The sequence below is a fragment of the Numida meleagris genome, chromosome 18 (genome assembly GCF_002078875.1).
Source record: "Numida meleagris isolate 19003 breed g44 Domestic line chromosome 18, NumMel1.0, whole genome shotgun sequence".
NCBI lineage: Eukaryota > Metazoa > Chordata > Aves > Galliformes > Numididae > Numida > Numida meleagris.
The window spans coordinates 5,296,676-5,314,211 of record NC_034426.1 but is presented as its reverse complement, the minus strand read 5'-3'; the positions used below and the strand labels follow the sequence as shown (position 1 = coordinate 5,314,211).

At 45.3% G+C, this 17,536-nt stretch overlaps 1 protein-coding gene across 5 annotated transcripts in view; it reads left to right on the top strand.

Annotated features, from left to right (window-relative positions):
• Positions 1–17,536, top strand: part of MYO1C (myosin IC) — a 54,313-nt gene that overhangs the window by 24,345 nt on the left and 12,432 nt on the right. For 3 of the 5 annotated variants that reach the window (XM_021415461.1, XM_021415465.1, XM_021415466.1), the window contains exons 2-10: positions 9,869–10,024; positions 10,649–10,764; positions 14,046–14,244; positions 15,155–15,235; positions 16,043–16,222; positions 16,426–16,524; positions 16,761–16,874; positions 17,190–17,261; positions 17,407–17,526. In XM_021415461.1, coding sequence (XP_021271136.1) covers positions 9,869–10,024; positions 10,649–10,764; positions 14,046–14,244; positions 15,155–15,235; positions 16,043–16,222; positions 16,426–16,524; positions 16,761–16,874; positions 17,190–17,261; positions 17,407–17,526 — 1,137 coding nt within the window. Of the gene's footprint in view, positions 1–1,405; positions 1,551–9,868; positions 10,025–10,648; positions 10,776–14,045; positions 14,245–15,154; positions 15,236–16,042; positions 16,223–16,425; positions 16,525–16,760; positions 16,875–17,189; positions 17,262–17,406; positions 17,527–17,536 lie in introns of those variants that run through there. The other 2 variants (XM_021415462.1, XM_021415467.1) reach the window with 2 other exon arrangements.

Below are 17,536 nucleotides of genomic sequence, written 5' to 3'. Positions count from 1 at the left end.
ATTTAGAGTGAACAGCTTCTGAATAGTCAGCTGATGGGCTCATTAAGAGGGTGGTATAAAGGAGAAACGCGTGGCAGTGGGCTTTGTGCAGATTGGGACTATCTGTGTTGAGAGACTTGCAGACAGAAACCCATCTTTTCCATTTGCTGCTAGGAGTCAGGTCATGTGGAAGACCAAGTTTTTTGTTGCTGACGCTTGGAAATGGCAGAGCACAGGACAGAAAGGTCTGTGCAGGGGTCTGCCTGCCTCCTAGGCAGCTGGATAGCTTAGACCACTGAGGAGCAAAATAACAGAAGCATTGAATGGTTTGGATTGGGAAGGGCCTGTGGGAGTCTCTGGTGGAACCCTGCGTCAAAGCAGGGCTGATTTAGATCAGATTGCTAAGCCCTCATCTGGTTGAATCTTGGGTATTTCCAAGGACAGAGTTTCACAACTTCTGGGGGCCTCTATTCCAGTATGTGATGGCTCTTATAGTGGAAAAGCGTGTCATAATATCTCATTGGAATTTCCCTGCTCTCAGCTTGTGTCCACTGCCTCTTGTCCTTTCACTTCAACTTCATGCATATGCAAAGGCACATAACATTTTGATTTCTGTCAGAATGCCCTCATCTCAGGGCACTGGTGGCTTTCGCAGCCTCGGCGTAGCTATGGCCATTAATCTTCTATGTGACATCAAACCCTGATGACCTGTGAGACAGGGAAGTGTGCCACTTGTGATTGCAGTGCCCGGGAACTAAGGTCAGCGGGGGCTTCACTGTGCCCTGTAAGGAAGGGTCAGCACCATGGCAGTGCTGGCTGTTTGGTGATCAGAGCTTCCATAGAGAGTGGGTGTTCTCGGAGTGGGTGTCTGCAAATGTTTCTGGAATAAAATAGTGCTGAGCAAATATACTGAGTCCTCGCAAGGACAGACAAGGCAAACTGTGTTGCCCGTGGACTCTTTGTGGTCCTGTGATTTGCTGAGAGAATGATGACAAGCGCAATTATAATTGCACTATAGCTGCCCAGGACGTTCTGCTGTGGTTGGGGTGAGTTTGGAGTGGATCTGGGGAGCCCTCTTGATACAGCTGCTGCCGTTCAGTGCAAAAAGGAATTACCATAGTGGAGCAAATGGCTTCCTGTCCTGTTTGCTGTGGTTTGGCCGGTTGGGCTGCGCCCCAGTTTTTCCATTGCCCGTGATTGCTTTTCTTTCCGTTCATCCCTGTCGTTGGGCTGCGGGGACCCAGGTGCAGGCTGAAGGCAGAGGGCAGCTGACTTCTTTTCTCTCCGACTGCCTCTCACCATGTGTGCTGTGTGTCCCCTGGCAGCGAGGGGAGGAGAGATCCCCTCCCTTCCCTTGTAAAACGCCCTCTCTGGGATGCTCCAGTAGGAGCCGGTGGGAGGGAAGGAGTTCTGACTGCACCGAAAATGTCATTAAAAAAAAAAAAAAAAAAAAGGCAACTGACAGAAGGGAGAACTTGTCCTCAGATTCCTGCTTTATGCGGCGGCGTAAACCAAGTCTCTGAAAGTGCTGTGAGAGCTGGAAGGAGTCAGAAATGAAGTACAGAGGGGCGGTAAGATTTATTAAACTGCTTTGATATTTGTGCCGTTTTCAGATGTGTATTTCTCCTTCCCGCCTAGCCTGAGAAGAAGGGAAATAAGTTTTGAAGGTTTCAGCGGGACAGTGAGACGTTTGAGCGCGCTTTGGGAAGCGCAGTAGTTGGAAGGTTGCTGAAAGTGGTTGGGATGGGGACAAAACCCAACAGAAGGGAAATGTTTTGAGGTGGCAGCGGAGGGGGGAGTTCGGAAAGTGGGAAGAGGGGGGGGGGGTTAGCAGCATGCTGCCTTAGGGGAGAAGAAAGGGTGGAGCTTTTGCTTGGGTGGAAGGGGCACGAGCCTGGGAGCGTAGCGTGGTGGTGGGCACGGGTTGTGTCCCACCCAGGGACTGTGCCCATGACTAGCACCACGGGGAATGGCAGGAAATACCTGCTGAAGGACTCACTGCCACTCGGTCCCCCCCCCCGGGATGTATTTACTTTAGCAAAACTTTGTCCGTGTTTTAGCAGCAACCGGGAAGCCTGAGTCTGTGTGCAGCCCTGCAGAGCCACCCAGGGCTTTGAGAAATGTGGCGAAAGGTTGGGGAAATTAGGATTGTTACATGGAAAAGATGAATAAGAGAGGAGAAAAAGTAATGCATGCAGTACTGTAACAGTGAGGGCAGACAGCGAGCTCCTGTTCTCGGCGTGGTAACGTAGGAACGGGGGCATTCCGTTTGGTTAAAAGCTGTCAAATAGTTGTGAAGATTATTTTCATACAGTGCATAGTTGTGCCGTGGAATTCACTGCCCCTGGAAGATGTCGAGGTCAAGAATTTAACATTATTTAAAAAAAAAAAAAAAAAGCATATGTGGGGTTTTGTCTGGATAAGAATGTCCAAAGCTTTAATTGGTAAAGTTAGCAAATTTGGGAAGAGAAGGACTGAAAACAACATGTCTCTAGGTTTAAACCATTCTCCAGCTATTGAGCTGGGGCCAGAGAATCCCGTACCTGCTCAGCCTGGAGATCCTTGCATCTTTTCCCCAGAAGTCAGGCTGGTGCTGAGCGCTGCCCGAGGAGAGCCCTTAGTGCTGAAGGGAAGCACAGAGCTTCTGGAGGAGCTGACTCGCAGCAGCACGGTGCATTTGAAGGTGGAGTGCGTTGTGCTTAAGGATTGTGGCTGGATTTCTCTTGGCACAGGGGGCTGTAGGAGGCAGCCAACCTGCGTCCAGCAGTAGGCATAGAAAAAGGGGTTTGTTTTCTTAGGGTGATAGCAGTGATGTTGCCTAGGGTGGTGGTTTGGTATTCTCCAAGAGAACGTGTGGGTGTGGAAGTGCCCTTCACAAGCATTGGGAATGCACTGCAGTGTTCGGAAAGTTTTACTGTCTTTGAAAAACATAATGGTCTGAAATGGTTGTGTGGGGCGTGTGGAATCCAGAGCAGAAGGTGGGAATCTGTAGTGTGGGGAAAGGCAGAGTGCACCAAGAATAACAGTGAGTCACACAGTATACAAATATGCAAGAGACAAAAGAATGTGTGCATTTAAAGGAGACTACAACCAGCAGTTACCAGAGAGCAGGGAATGGGGCCACAAGGTCAGCACCCCATTGCTGCCGGCTGGGAACAAGTCCAAGCCATGGTGCTTAACTGTAGGCCAGTGTTTGAGTTTCTGTTCCCTTCTCACCTGCTCTGTCTGATGTAGAGGTGGTGGCAGAACTGCTCTGGAAGTGTTGAGGAAGGGCAGTGATTCCAGTGTTGGCTTGTGATGCCATCTGTGTGTCTTCTGAAGCTTCTGTGGGACCTGAGCTCCCAGGTAGTACTGCTACGTATACTGAAATCAGCAACGTCTAGCAACTAGCAACAGCTTATGCCACCTGTTCAGGAGCAAAGATGTCAGTTCCTTAAATACAGGAATTCAGTCTATTCACATTGCCAGCCTTGGTCATTTTCCTGGTTTGCCTCATTCGTTTTTCTTACCACTATTTTATATTGAGCTTGTTGATTGAATCACGAGCATCCCTTCTGAGGGTAAGCATTTTTTCTTTCCTTCAAATTAGTCCTTTAAACTTTTTCTTTTCAATAATAATTGCTTCTCTATTTCCAGTCTTTCTTCCTCCATCCCAGAAGTGTACGATCTAGAAAATATGCTTAAACATTGAACAGACAACATCTCCTGCTTCTCGTCTCCATAGTTCCCTTTGGTTTACAGTTAATTGTTATTTGCATTTCTAATTTACATTTGAGCTCCTTAGATTTCTACTATTCTCAATATTGCAAGTATCAAATGCCATTCACTGATATATTAAGAATTAACTGCAGCAACATCCACGCCCTGCATTATTATTTTTCAGAAATATGAATTTTCCTTTCACAGTTCTATCTCCCCGTGACCTACATGCATTTAATAGATACTTAAAATATGCACACAGTATGATTACATTGCTCACATTTCCCATTCTGCTTTGCATTTTAGGGGGGGAGATTAAATGTAGCTTGGAGAAAGGAGGCAGAACTTCCAGCTTCTAGGCTGCTTGCTACTAGAGACATAGTCAATCTTTGTGAGAGCAAAATAAGCTTGCTTCCCCTGTATTTCTGATTATGTTAAGTTTTAATGTGCTCCAGCTTGTCTCTACTTAAAATATGGAAGACTTCAAAATAAATACTTTACAGGAATTAGGCAAGGAAGTGGCATTTGTCTCTCCTTAATACCATTTCTTGCATAGTGGATGTCATAGTTAAATCCATTCAATATGTGTTTTGGGATCAGGAGGGAACCAAGATCTTGCATGGGCAAAGTGCTCCTGACTCCAGACATTCCTTTGTTGGAGATGTATTGCTCTAAAAGAAGCAAGAATTTTAAAAAAATAAAAAAATAAAAAAAAATCTGCTATAAATGGTCCTTGAGTGGCAGCTGCTGACACAGAAATTTTTTTTGCATGTTGAAGTTGTTCCCTTTAAGTCTACTATTCCATGTCCCCAGTGTTTTTATCTGGTTTTGATCTCGTCCAATCTGACCACCGTGATTTTTCTCAAGTGCTTGACTAAGGTCCCTGGACTCAGATCCACCTAGTTGTTTTCACTGTTGCTTTCTCAGCATGAAAGGGAAGAAGAGCTATCCCATTCTGCACCTCTGGAATTGAAGCCCTGGATAAAATAGCTGATTTTGGTCTGCTCTGCTGTCTAGCTCCTGCCCTGTCCAAACCCTTTCCCAGGCTGTACAGTAGAGTAGAACTCAGAGATTTTTATTTTCCTTCCTGCAGCTCTGGCATGACACTGAAGAATGTTATGCTATCCAGCAGACAAATGTGTTTTAGCTGCCACCTCCCCACAAGAAGTTCATTATTGGTTTGGACTTCTTATTGTCTTCCAGAATCTAATCTGTACTTTCCTTCCCACTTAAATTTGGTTCTTGCGTGTGCTTCCGTTCCCGGCTTTGTCACTATTTCTGGAACCCACAGATCAATCATCTTTCACTTGATACCGAGATAAAGATGCTGCTTTCCATTCGTGCCAGCTTCCTGCAGCTCAGTGCAAGCCTCCCAGTCTGCTGGGCGGTTACTACCTAAACTGTAATAAGGCAACGTCAGAGGAAAATCCTAAACCATCCATTTTAGATTTAGAAGGAGAAAGCCAATTTCCGTTGTGTGATATTTCGTTCTAAATCAGATGATTTTAAAGCTTCCCTGCTCCATATGGGAGCATTCACTGTGAGAGCTCCGGGTGTTTTCCCACCCATCATGCAGGGTTGCTGTTGCATCAGGGAGAGTTGCTTGAGCTACTACTGGCAGCAGTTCTGTGTCTGGAATTGCTGTGTCCATGCTGACCACTCAGATACACCTCTGGGAAAGTGGAGGTAGGAAATTGGGGTATAAGAGGCTCCTTCCTCCACACACGTTGGGATACTGCGCATTGCACTGCCATAGACCAGCTCACGGCCAAAGCTGTGATGTGTTTGCTCAGTTCATGTCAGCCCTGAGCTCCTGTACTGGTGGCAGTGAGTTGCCCTCCGTCTTCTTCCTTCACAAGAGGAAATTTCCCTGATGTCACTCGGCCAGTCTGAGCACTCGAGCGCTTTGGAACTTGTTGTGCTGAGGTCAGAAAGCCTTGGGTTTTGTTTTCAAGGTGTGTTGGATCTCCGAGTCCTAAGCAGAGGAAGGTCTTTATCATGCTTTGGCAGTTAACACCGTTTAAAAGTAAAATACTTGTTTACACCTTCACAATACTGAGTCAGAGATATACTAACTCAGCTGAGGAAACTCACTGGTATAATCTCAAGTGCTTTTGCACTCTTAGGAGCTGCTTGTAAGGGTATTTTCTGGTCTTGTTGACTCTTGTATGAACACAAAGGAAGGCTGGAACCTCAGCCAACATAAACCTGGCTCTGCAGGCTGCATTGAGCAGCACCACTTTACATCAGCTGAAAGTCACTCCCAAAATGTAATCGCACGGAAGAAAAAGGCATGTGGAAGTTGCACCGCTCTGCTAATTGCACTGGCTTGGTCCCACCATTCAGGAGTGACAGCTTTTCCTTTCCTGGCAGAGAGCCACTGTTGTGCTGATGGCTCTGGATAAGAGATTAAAAGCCAAAAGTAGGTTAGAATAGTGTGGGAATGAGTCCCTCGGAGCTGTACCTCGGGGTGGGTTCAAGAAATGCAGTGACTGCAGCCAGTTCGTACTGCCTCAAGCAGGAGTGACCATTAGGAGCTGATTTTAGTAAGGGAGGAAGGATGAGTTTCAAAGAGAAGATGGGGCACTCCTAAGCCCACAGGCACTAAGATCAGGTGGAGATGGCTCAGATTTTTGCAGTTCCCTGCTTGCAGCCCATGCTGGGTGTGAGAGGCCAAGTAAGGCATTGCCGTGGATCCTTAGCCTGGATTCCTGTAGGCAGGTTAAAGATGTGCACGGTTGAGGTGACCTAACCATATGTTACTGTTAAAAGGGGCACCTGCGCTCTTTTTCCTTCTTGCCCTCAGTCTGACACTCACCTGATCCCGTGGTAGAGTGATTCAACTCACTAAGCTGACAGAACACTACCTGATCATCTGCTTATCGTTCTGCAGGTTTAGCAGGTTGCACTGCTTCAAGCTAAAGGACACGGTTGCTCAGAGGACAGGTGTGACAGCCCCTTCTGTTTGCACTGGCACTGTGAGGACAGCTCATCCACCACTGTGCTCTCATAGCAGCTTCAAGAAAAAGTGATTTTCACAAGAAAGGATCTAATCAGACCCTCACAGCCGATATTCTCCTAATTATCAGGAATACTTACTCCCTGCCCTGGGGCTTTTGGAATTGTCCAAGCTGATCTCTCGCACAGCATAGGCCAGAGGATGTTGGAAATGAACAGTACATCAGCTGGAGGTGTTTTGGCAGAGATAAATCTATCTATTAAAAACAGGTCTTGCTGCAAGGATGCTAAAGGAGCCAGTCCTGTTGCTGCTCTAATAGTCAATTAGTTTCACTGTAATATTCTTTTAACCCCTAGACAGGGTTTTCTGGCATTAATTTACAGCCACCAGATTTGACGTCTGCCTACTAACACAAAAAAGCCTGACATCTTAGTTATTATAAATTATCCAGAGCCTTACTGTCACGTCCATCATTCAGCAGGAACACATGGTCATCTTTATGACTATTTTTTCCTAAATAGTATCTTCTTTGCCCGCTTTCTTCCTTCAGCATGACTGTTCTGCTTCCATTTTTAGAAATGATTGATTTTCCCCTCCTTCAGCATTGCATCTGTTGAAGTTCTTGGTAGTGAAGTAGTTGCTGTGGACTCTTCAAGTTGGTGGTAGACTCGGACATAAGCAATAAAACAAATGGTGGCATAGAGGAGCACGTGTTGCTTAGCAGTGGCTTATGTCTGGTGTGTTGCATTTGCATTGAATTTAGGCTTGGGAGAGTACAACGCTGTCTAAAGTTTAAATTCTGGACAATCTGCATCCCGGAGAGAGGGTAACCTGGTCGCATTTAAGTATAGCTAAAAAGTTGCATTTCATTGTGGTTTTTTTTTTCATAATGGACGGAAACTTCTGGGTATTTATTTTGTTCACACTGATAGAGATTGGACTTCAATGGGAGGAAAAAAAATCATAGAGGAAACTGGAAGCTGCTTAGGCCTAAATGCCTGTCCCAGAGGAGGCGGCTGGAGTAGAGTTCCATGCTCTGAGCAGGATAGATTGCTTCTTCCTTAGGCTGCCTGCACACAGCTGGGATCAGTTTGTCCCGAGCTCAGGGGAGTGGCTGATGAAAGAGCTGCTGAAACTGCTAAGTGATGTTTTCTGTGAAAGTCTTCAGAATTATATAAACTCAGATTAACTGTGCGAGGCTGGAAGTTTCTCCTCAGTCATTTTTTTGAGGCAGCTGTTTTAAAACTGCATTCGCAGGCTTAGCCGCTTGGAAACTACTGGTTTTTCTTTTGTTGCCGCCTTTGTTCCCATCACCTTTTCCAAAAGCTCCTCCAGAATCGCGCGGTTATGATATAAGCCTTCTAATTTCTAGGCACAGTTCACTTGTATGTGGTTTATCCCAATTTTGCTCTGTTGGTTTTTGTTTTTTTTTTTTTCCAACGTTGTCCTCTATCTTACCACCTTTCCTCTTCACCGTGGCAAAAAGGATAGAAGTCAGCAGAGCGCTTTGCTGAAGGCACGGAGGAATTGGCTTGGAAAGTCTGGACATTGAAAGAGGATTACCACGCCAGTACCTGCAGAATTCTCCCAAGCTTAATCTTTGAGAGCCTACAGATCAGGCCTTCCAGACCATGAGACCAACTCAAAGCAAAATAAAAAGGAAAATGGAAACTGTGTTTCTCTATTATGTTTGAGCCATTCGAGTAGATCTGGATTTGAGATTTCCTGGTGGTAATTCGTAGGAGCTTGTTCTTCTCTTCAAAAGCTGCTGCTTTCATGCAGTGACTTATGCCCGGGCACTGGGCTTTCAGGAAGGGAGCCAGTTAGAACGTGCAGAAGCTGGTAAACTGCTTTTGTAAATGCTAGGTAGGTCTAAGCAACTGCAAGCTGAGGGAATTTGCACCCCTTTGGGCCCAAATTTATACTTCAGTGGGTTTCCCTTCATTGCTGCTTAACAAATCTTAATGTTAACTTTCTTCTGACCGAGGTTGTTTTTATTTTTTTCCCTGCAAGCTATCAGTCCCTGTGCTCTGACCAATGTTATATCTTGAGAAAGAGCAGAAAGGAACTACCTGGCAACGTGAGTCAGCAAAACTCATGCACATCGTTGTGTGGGGTTTTGGGGCTGGAGGGCTGTGTGTCAGCAGCCGGCCTGCATTCCTGGTGTGTAAAACTGCTTCAGGAGAAGGTGACTGGATATTGCTGTTAGTGCATGAGCCTGTGCAGGAGCAAACTCCAGTGGCATTGGTGCCAGTGATGGGAATATCCCAGAATATAGCAACAGGTACTCTGAAATGCACTAGTGCTGTAGGGAAGAGATTTAAGAGGAGGGTGCCTGCTGTGAGAAGTTTGCGAAGGAAGAAGGATTTAAGATGATGATAAGGAAATGGAGACAGATGTGAGGCAAATTGTTTAATGCCTTGTATCTCGTCTCTGATTTCTGTATTGTCTCTTGTCATCTTTGCCTCGTACCCTGGATCTAATTGCCTGTAGGAGGAGTTTTCCCTGCAAGTAATGACTGAGTCATTTGGTGCACATTTCCTCCCTTGTTTTAATATGTAAGGTCAAATGAAGTAAGAAGTCAGCAGACCCATGTTTTCCAAAGATGGCTGTGTCTGAACCACATTACACTGTCAATGTAACCTTTAAAAAGTGTCAGGGAATAGAAGCTGCTTGATGTATGGGATAGATGTTAGTGTCACAGTCTCAACTCAGGACAGTGGAGTGGGATGCAGAAGTGCCCCCTTCTCTTAGTTCTGTGTTTTCCCAGAATTTCCCATTGGGGATCTCACTATGGCTTCTCAGCTGATCAGCAGTGTGAAGCTGTTTGCTCATGAGATGAATCATCGTTAGTCATAAAAGATTCCTTACCTCAAAATGACTTCCTGTTAAGAAAAGAGCAAGAAGAAGAGCAGAAGAGAGAGCATGTTTCAGTCTCCTACTTTTATTCTCTTCATGAAGTGCTTGTTTGATTTATTTGTTTATTTAAAGTGATTGGAAATTTGGCAATAACTTCCCCCAATGCTAGCTTCTCTTCCATCAAAACAATTACTGTAAACTAACTGATAAAATGTTAGTAGTCATGAACTAACATTTTCAACAGTACTAGGGTTATTCAAATCTCCTATTTATAGGTTGTCCATGAGTAATTGTGCTTAATCATTCTTATGGATTCAGTGAGCTGCACATGAAACCACAGCTGTCCCAACCTTCCTCTGCTTTTGGTTGCAGGGAGCGGGGACTAACGGTGTTCGCTTGACCATGGAGAGCGCCCTGACAGCCCGCGACCGCGTCGGGGTGCAGGATTTTGTCCTGCTAGAGAACTTCACCAGTGAAGCAGCATTCATTGAAAATCTGCGGAAGCGCTTCAAGGAGAATCTGATCTACGTGAGTAACAGAGGAGCAGAAGCCAGAGTGTCCGTGTGCGACCCAGGTTTGGGTATTTGGTGCAGCAGGCATAGCGTAGCTTTGGTTGGTATAGTTGGAGGGATTTGGAGACGATGGTATCAGCTTTAACAGGCCATGGTTGCTTGTGTCAGAACAAGTCTTGAATAGCATCGTGTTCATGCATGTAGAGGACTCATTTGCAGAGCTCCAGTTGAGGTCTGCTGGTGATTCCAGCTCCTGCCAGCACTGAAAACCCAACGCGCACCACATTTCATGAATTCACTCTGAGGTGGGCCGTCATCAACCCCGGGCTTGAACCCAATCCCAAGCAGTATATGAAAAGTAACCCAGTATTCTTGCTTGTTAGAAGATCAAAAACCACTTGTGGGTGCTGTTTGTTTGGCAAGGATGGCGTGTCTAGCATAACTCCTGCGATGTCATGCTGTGTGAAGACTTTGCTTCTTCAGCACCCTTGGTCTCTTTGGAAGCCTTTAGTGGCATCCCCAGCACTCCACTTCAGGCAGCCCTTGTCAACAACATGAGCCTTCAGAGCTGCTCTGTGGGCTCCCAGAGAATCCACTGCTGTTCCTTATGTAACCTCTTTATTTTGTGTTCCCTTTCCAGACATACATTGGCTCGGTTCTGGTGTCTGTTAACCCATACAAGGAACTGGAAATCTACAGTAAACAGAACATGGAGCGATACCGTGGTGTCAGCTTCTACGAAGTTTCTCCCCACCTGTGAGTGGCCTGTGGGTAAACAGTGCAGTTTGTGTAATTCCCACGCAGGCATGTGCAATAGTGACATGTGAAAGCAAGCAAATGGGACTTCTCCTTGTCCCAGATACACTGCTAAAATCATTGGGATAGAAAAGATCCTTTAAAGGGTGTGGTGTATGGCTCTTTCTATTCCTGTTTCCCTCTCCAAAGAGGATGAGTTGCCTTTGCTAGAGCAGTATTTGGAAAGGGAGGTGGTTCCTTCCTGGCTGGAGGAACAGAGCTGCTTACCCAGCCCTGGCAGGACAGGAGTTCATTGTTCCAGGGTTACTTGGGGTCTGCATGTCCGGGTTGTGAGTTTCCCCTGCTGCTATATCACTCATTTAGCATGAGGTTAACTAGGGGAAAGAGTATGTATATGTGTGCAGTGGTTTCTTTCCTACCTCTGATGTTACAGCCTGACCAATATTTATCCGGTATTTCCCCTGTTGCTAAGATACCATGTGCCTGTTGGAACAAGGAATGTATTTATTTACATGGTCTGGCCTGGTGAGCATTCCCAATTTCCCATATTAAAAAAAAAAAAAAAAAAGAGGGCTGAGATTTGAGAGTTATTTTTGAAAGCATTTGGATTTTTTTGTCAGACTGAAAGAGAAAGATGAGTGCGAGCCGAGGACATTTGGCTCCAAAATGCTTTCTTGCAGCGCCAAGGGCCAAATTCTGAGCACTTCTTGGAGAGGGCTTTTTTTTTTTTCTTTTGAGATCTTGGAAGAGTAAACGGTATTATTTTTGAGCAAACTATTTGGGTTGTTTCTTATTATTGGCACGTAATCCAGAAGAGTAAGCAAACCAGAATGCGCTACGAGCACAGAAGGGGAGAGACGCATCATGTCTTGGGAAAGCTGGACTATTTGAAGCTGTGTTTGCTATGATAAAACTGATTTTTACAGTGTTTCAGATTTCTTTTGTGGGCCTACATGGGAGGCAGTTGAACCTGAATAACCTGGAATTCAAACCTACCAAGTTCTCCCCTTGAGCTGGATGTTACGTGGTGTACTTTGTGTTTCTGTGCCCTGAGCCTTAGCTCTGCTGTGAGCTCTTGCAAATTGCAGTTGCCACGTGGGCCTCCTTCCGTCCTGCCCTCCAGGCAGAGGCCTGGCCTAGACACAGCACTTTGGCCTGTCATCTGGGCGCTCTTCAGGGTTTTGTTGTCATTGGATGATCATTTTTTTGGCAAACCGTTGGGGCTGTGGCTGTTTTTTTAGTCTGCAGTAAGCAGAGGGCTAAGCGTGATGGCAGTGGGAGAGTGTGAGGTGGAGGGCCAGGCAGCTCTGCGTTACACACAGTGATTTAAATCACAGAGCAGCTGATTATTTCTGATGCTGTCTTCTTCCTTGATGTAGTCCCGTGAGAAATTGTAAAACCTGCAGCTCTGAGTGATGGCCCTTGAGAGCTGTGATACCAAATACCAGTGCTGCTCCAGCTGGAAAAAGCAGTAATCATCGTTAACTGTTGCTGTCATCCCATTAAACATCATTACATCATTGGATTATTAATTCCCTTTAAAATATTCTGAGGAGTACTGAAAGGGATCTGCAGTGTAGTACTCTGTGCATCTCCTTTTGTGCTATTATATGTGTCCTTTTCTTCTCTATCTCATTCTAAGCTGATTCTAGAAAGCAGAAATACTACGCTGTTAGTATTTATATTAAATGCTCTGCCGCCCCGGTGTCAAAATAGTTTGGCCTGAGCACTGAGTTTTCTGGGAAGTGCATCACATGCAGTCATTCCAAGGGGAAAATGTATCCCTATGGTCTTGAAGCACAGCATACCTCCCAGAGTGCTGTGCCACATCCTGCCCTATTAATAGCCTGCCATGGGGCTTGGAGATGGTGGCTGCAAGTGGCACAGTGAGCATCTTCAGCTGGAAGGGATTCTGTAGGAGCTCCACGTGACTGGGAGCGTTCTGCTCAACCCCCAACGAAGGCATGCGATCTAGAGGCAGTTCATAAAAACAACATGAAATTTGTATTTATTCAGCTGTTTGACTTTCAGAATACTTCAGGGACAGAACTTGAATGGGAAGAGAAGGAGCTGATGAGTTTAATGGGGGGCAAGCGTGCAGTTGTGTTGCTAGGTAGCTCAGTGGTGTTGCCTTAGCACCAAGTATTAATAGACTTGAGAAGGCCACGGATGTTATTTTGGTGTCATCATTTTTAATTAATTTCACAGCATGAGAGTTAAAAAAAAAAAAAAAAAAGGCAGAACCCAATGATTATTGAATGATTAATAAGTACATGAAGACAGGGTATGTGCTTGATAACCACATGTAAGGCAGCTGAGAACGTTATTATTGAGGTGTTCTTATATGTGTGCACTTTGAAGGGATAGTGCTCTTCTCCTCTCTTACCTTCTCCTCTTCCATCTGGTCCTTCTTTTCCTCTTTCCTTCCATAACCAGTTGCCACCACTTTGTCAAACCCATCTGCCTGCTCTCTGGTGTTGTGAAAGTAGGAGTGATTCTTGTACAAGAACCTGTCTGGGCTACTCCAGGGAGGAAAGGAAGAGAGGAAAAAGAAACAGGAAGAAGCAAGCATCCAGGGACAGCAGCAATAAACCATGGTTGTATGCAGGCAGGAGGAAGCGTTCAGTATTTTAGGTAGTGTTTGGCCCTCGCTGGATGCTTGTTAGTCTGTTCTGGCTTCATCCAACTTTTTCTACAATCTGAGAGGCTGGTTTTGTTTGGGAGCTGCCCAGATGGCTGAGTGCAGTTGTGGCCTTCTGAGTCTGTCATCACTTAAAAGATAAGCTAGAATAAAGATCAATGGAAAACAAGAATTTTAATGAATGTAAAGCTTGTTTGTTCTGTGGGACAGAGCTAAGTTTATCTGCACCATTTAGTCTTCTTTCATGGAAGCCTTTCTCACCTGAGTAGGTATAATGGGCAGGGAGAGCAAACGGCTCAGCTCTTTCCTCTTTTACAGTCCTCCATATTCACTGTCCAATGATTTTAACAGCACGAAGACCTTTTGCAAAAGAGCAGTTTTGAAAGGAGTTAAATGTGATAAATTTATGTTATCACCCTGCAAAAACTTGGCCCAGGGATTAAGATGCGTATAGAGATGTCTGAAAGCGTTCCCAGCGATCTCCTGTGTCATCAGCAGAGTGTAGAAGCAACACACTCTTATTCAACCCATGGGCACCTGTTTCTTTTTGAAGTACCTCTGCTAGGGGCTGACATTATGGGATGGTCTCTGCCCTTTGCTTGTGGAAACAAACTGATGCCTGCTTCTCGTTGTTCCGTAGCTACGCTATCGCAGACAACTCGTATCGCTCCCTGCGCATGGAGAGGAAGGATCAGTGTATTCTGATATCTGGGGAGAGCGGGGCTGGCAAAACGGAGGCCACCAAGAAGATCCTGCAGTACTACGCCGTGACCTGTCCCGCCAGTCAGCAGGTGGAAACAGTGAAGGACCGCCTGCTGCAATCCAACCCCGTCCTGGAGGTATCTCTAGAGTCTGCAGCACTGAACCTTGACACTGAGTCAGCCCAGCAGTGCTCACATTTTCCAGCTGAGGGGGTGGAGGCAGCTGGACCCTGCTGGGTGTGATTAAGCTGTCTCTGCGCGGTGGATAGCGTGTCCTGGGAACACAGGTGGGCAGATCATCAGTACTGCACACAAGGGAATCCCAGCCCGCTTCCAAGCCAAAGAAATGGTCATCTGCTGCCAAGCTCTCTCGGCCCTTTAATGTCCATCAGGAGCAGCTCAGGCGTGGCCAGGCCACAGGAGAAAAGCATTTGAAGTGGGACGAGTCCTGGTGTGCTGCCTAAGCTTGCAAAGCCAGAAATTGACACATCTGTTGTGGGCAGCTTTGGCCTCTAATAAAAGCATTCCTGGGAGCATTTCCTAGTGCTGTGGTGTCCTCTAGTGTCCAGCCCCGCTCTGTTGCTGCAGTTCCCTTCAGTATTTCCATTCTCAAATCCATGCTGTGTTCAGGGATGGGCGTGCTCCCAAAGAGAGGGAGAACCCTGAGAGGCCTCAGGCTGTTAGGATTGTGCCTGCCATGAGCAGCACTGTGAGATACTGGAAGCAAGTAGCTGTGATGAGGGAGAAAGATGTGAGAAGACAGTCAGGCTTGATGCATGGTGTCAGCAGTGAACTGGCATTAAAATAAATTTGCTGGGGGGATGGAATTGTTTTCACAGGCGTGCTCCATCTGCAATAATTGCAGTGGGTGTAAGAATCAGCATTAGTATTTTGGATTGTAATCTGTTTTCATCTCGCTTTCGCTTGCAAGAAGGGCAAACCTAAGCCTTAATGGCTGTGAATAAACAATTGGCACTTTCTCAAAAGTGTTTATAAATAATGTTACTCGATACTGATTTATTTTTTCTCTAATTATTTATCATTTCAGGCCTTTGGAAATGCGAAAACCCTTCGGAATGATAACTCCAGCCGATTTGGGAAATACATGGATGTGCAGTTTGATTACAGAGTAACTTAAAATCTGTTTTATACTTCAGAATTGGTTCCAGTCGTAGCAGGTCTCTGTTGCCTGTGCTTTCTTGCACTGATGTGTGCATGGAGTGCACATTCCCTTGCTGACCACGTGAGCTGTGTCTGTAGTAGCAAAGTGTGGTTCCAGAGTATCTTAGAGAATGCACTTTGCTTTCTTTCTCTCCTCTCTGTATGAGAGAGTGGGATTGAATTCTCTTCTTTCTAGGATACATATGCACTGTGCAAATGGATACTCCCAAACTAAATCCACGTAAATCAGTTGTGAGCCGTCCTGTGTAACTGCATAATGTTTGTTTCAATTCTGAGCCAAATTGCCCCATGCAGGGAAGATGATCACAGTGCAAGAACTGAGTAGCTAGGAGTATTTTTTTATTAAGCTTCTCAGTATGGAATCCCTCCATGCTCACAGTTTTGTTGGCTTTTTTGTGTGTGTGTTGAGTCAGTTCTGAGAAAGAAGAATATGCAGGTTAGGATATGGGGGTTGGACTTGATGATCTCTAGAGGTCCCTTCCAATCCCTGCAATTCCGTGATTCTGTGATATCTTTCAGTGAACACTGTAGGCATGATCTGTATAATCTTGTATTATTTTCACTTGATAGCTCATTTTACATACACCTAAAAACTCAAATTGATGTGTAATTGCCAAGATAGAGATTGTGATGCCAGGTTACAGATAATTTTCTGCCTTTTTGTAGCCAATTGCTTTGTATTCTGTTCTGCCAGAGATGCAGAATATTCTCCTTCACGTTGATAAAATATTTCAATGTTCCTGGTTTGATTTAGGGGGCTCCTGTTGGGGGCCACATCTTGAACTACCTCCTGGAGAAATCTCGAGTTGTGCACCAAAATCACGGAGAGAGGAACTTCCACATTTTCTACCAGCTGCTAGAAGGAGGGGAAGAGGACTTGCTGCGAAGGCTGGGCCTTGAAAAGAGCCCCCAACAGTATCACTATTTAGTAAAAGTGCGTGTTAATTAGTCATTCTTATCATATTGTTATATTGTAGAGCAAATGTATTCTCAATTGACTTTCTGTCTTCCTTCTGTCACTTCAAAAATAATACTGAAATAGCTGCTATAGAAGGAAACATATGGCAGAAGTACGCTGAGCATGAGTAATGCACCCTTGACAATTATACGCTGATTTCTGTCAAACTGTATTTGTAGGGTCACTGTGCAAGGGTCAGTTCCATAAATGATAAAAACGATTGGAAGATTGTGCGGAGAGCCTTGTCCATCATCAGCTTCAATGACAGCGAGGTGGAGGTAGGACTTGTTGACAGCACAGCTGATATTCCCTCACCTAAGCATTTTTCTACTTCATTTCTGACCAGAGGCGGCCTTCAGGGTGAATGCATTCTCTGCAAAAAGCCTGAAACAAAACACAGAATGTGTGTGCGTGGTGTGATCGCTAACGCAAAAATCTCGCTGCCTTTTCTGTTGTCACTCTGCGTTTGCTCGTAGTTCATAATCCTGGTTTCTGCCTGTTGCTTCCATCCTAGGATTTGCTGAGCATTGTAGCTAGCGTTCTGCATCTGGGGAACGTGCAGTTTGCTGCTGATGAGCAAGGAAATGCTCAGGTCACTACAGAGAACCAGATTAAATACCTGGCACGGGTGAGTTCATCAGTAAGGTGTGTATTACATGAAAGATGACTTGGAGAGATTTCCTTGCTTAGAACTTGGTACCATTATATCATTTTAAAAGATATTGAAGTTGTCAAAGATGCACTTTCAGTTGACCTAAATACAATGCAAATATTAACATCCAATCATTTTTTAACTGGCGGTTGTGAGAAGTCTGGCAGTGTGAATAGGGAATGTAGGGTTGTTTCACTGGATTGTGGTTTGGGGGTCTGGCCTTTCTGATCTCTTAAAGCTAGTACTGAGGAACTGCTTCATAAATAAACTTAACATTCTACTGCTTTGCAGCTTCTGGCAGTTGAAGGCTCTGTTCTGCGAGATGCACTGATCCACAAGAAGATCATAGCAAAAGGGGAAGAGGTAAGAGCACAAACTGGGGATCTGGGATGCACATAGAATTAAATCAAGCCAGTGCAATATTAGCTCTTCATTAACAGTGAGACAGGGAAGCTTAATTTCTCAGTGGAACGGCTGTTGGATGACCTCTTTCTCCTTCTGTGTACAGTTAATCAGCCCTCTGAACCTGGAGCAGGCAGCCTACGCGAGGGACGCACTTGCTAAAGCAATCTACGGACGCACTTTCTCCTGGCTGGTGAACAAAGTTAACAAATCCCTTGCTTACAAGGTAAATGAAT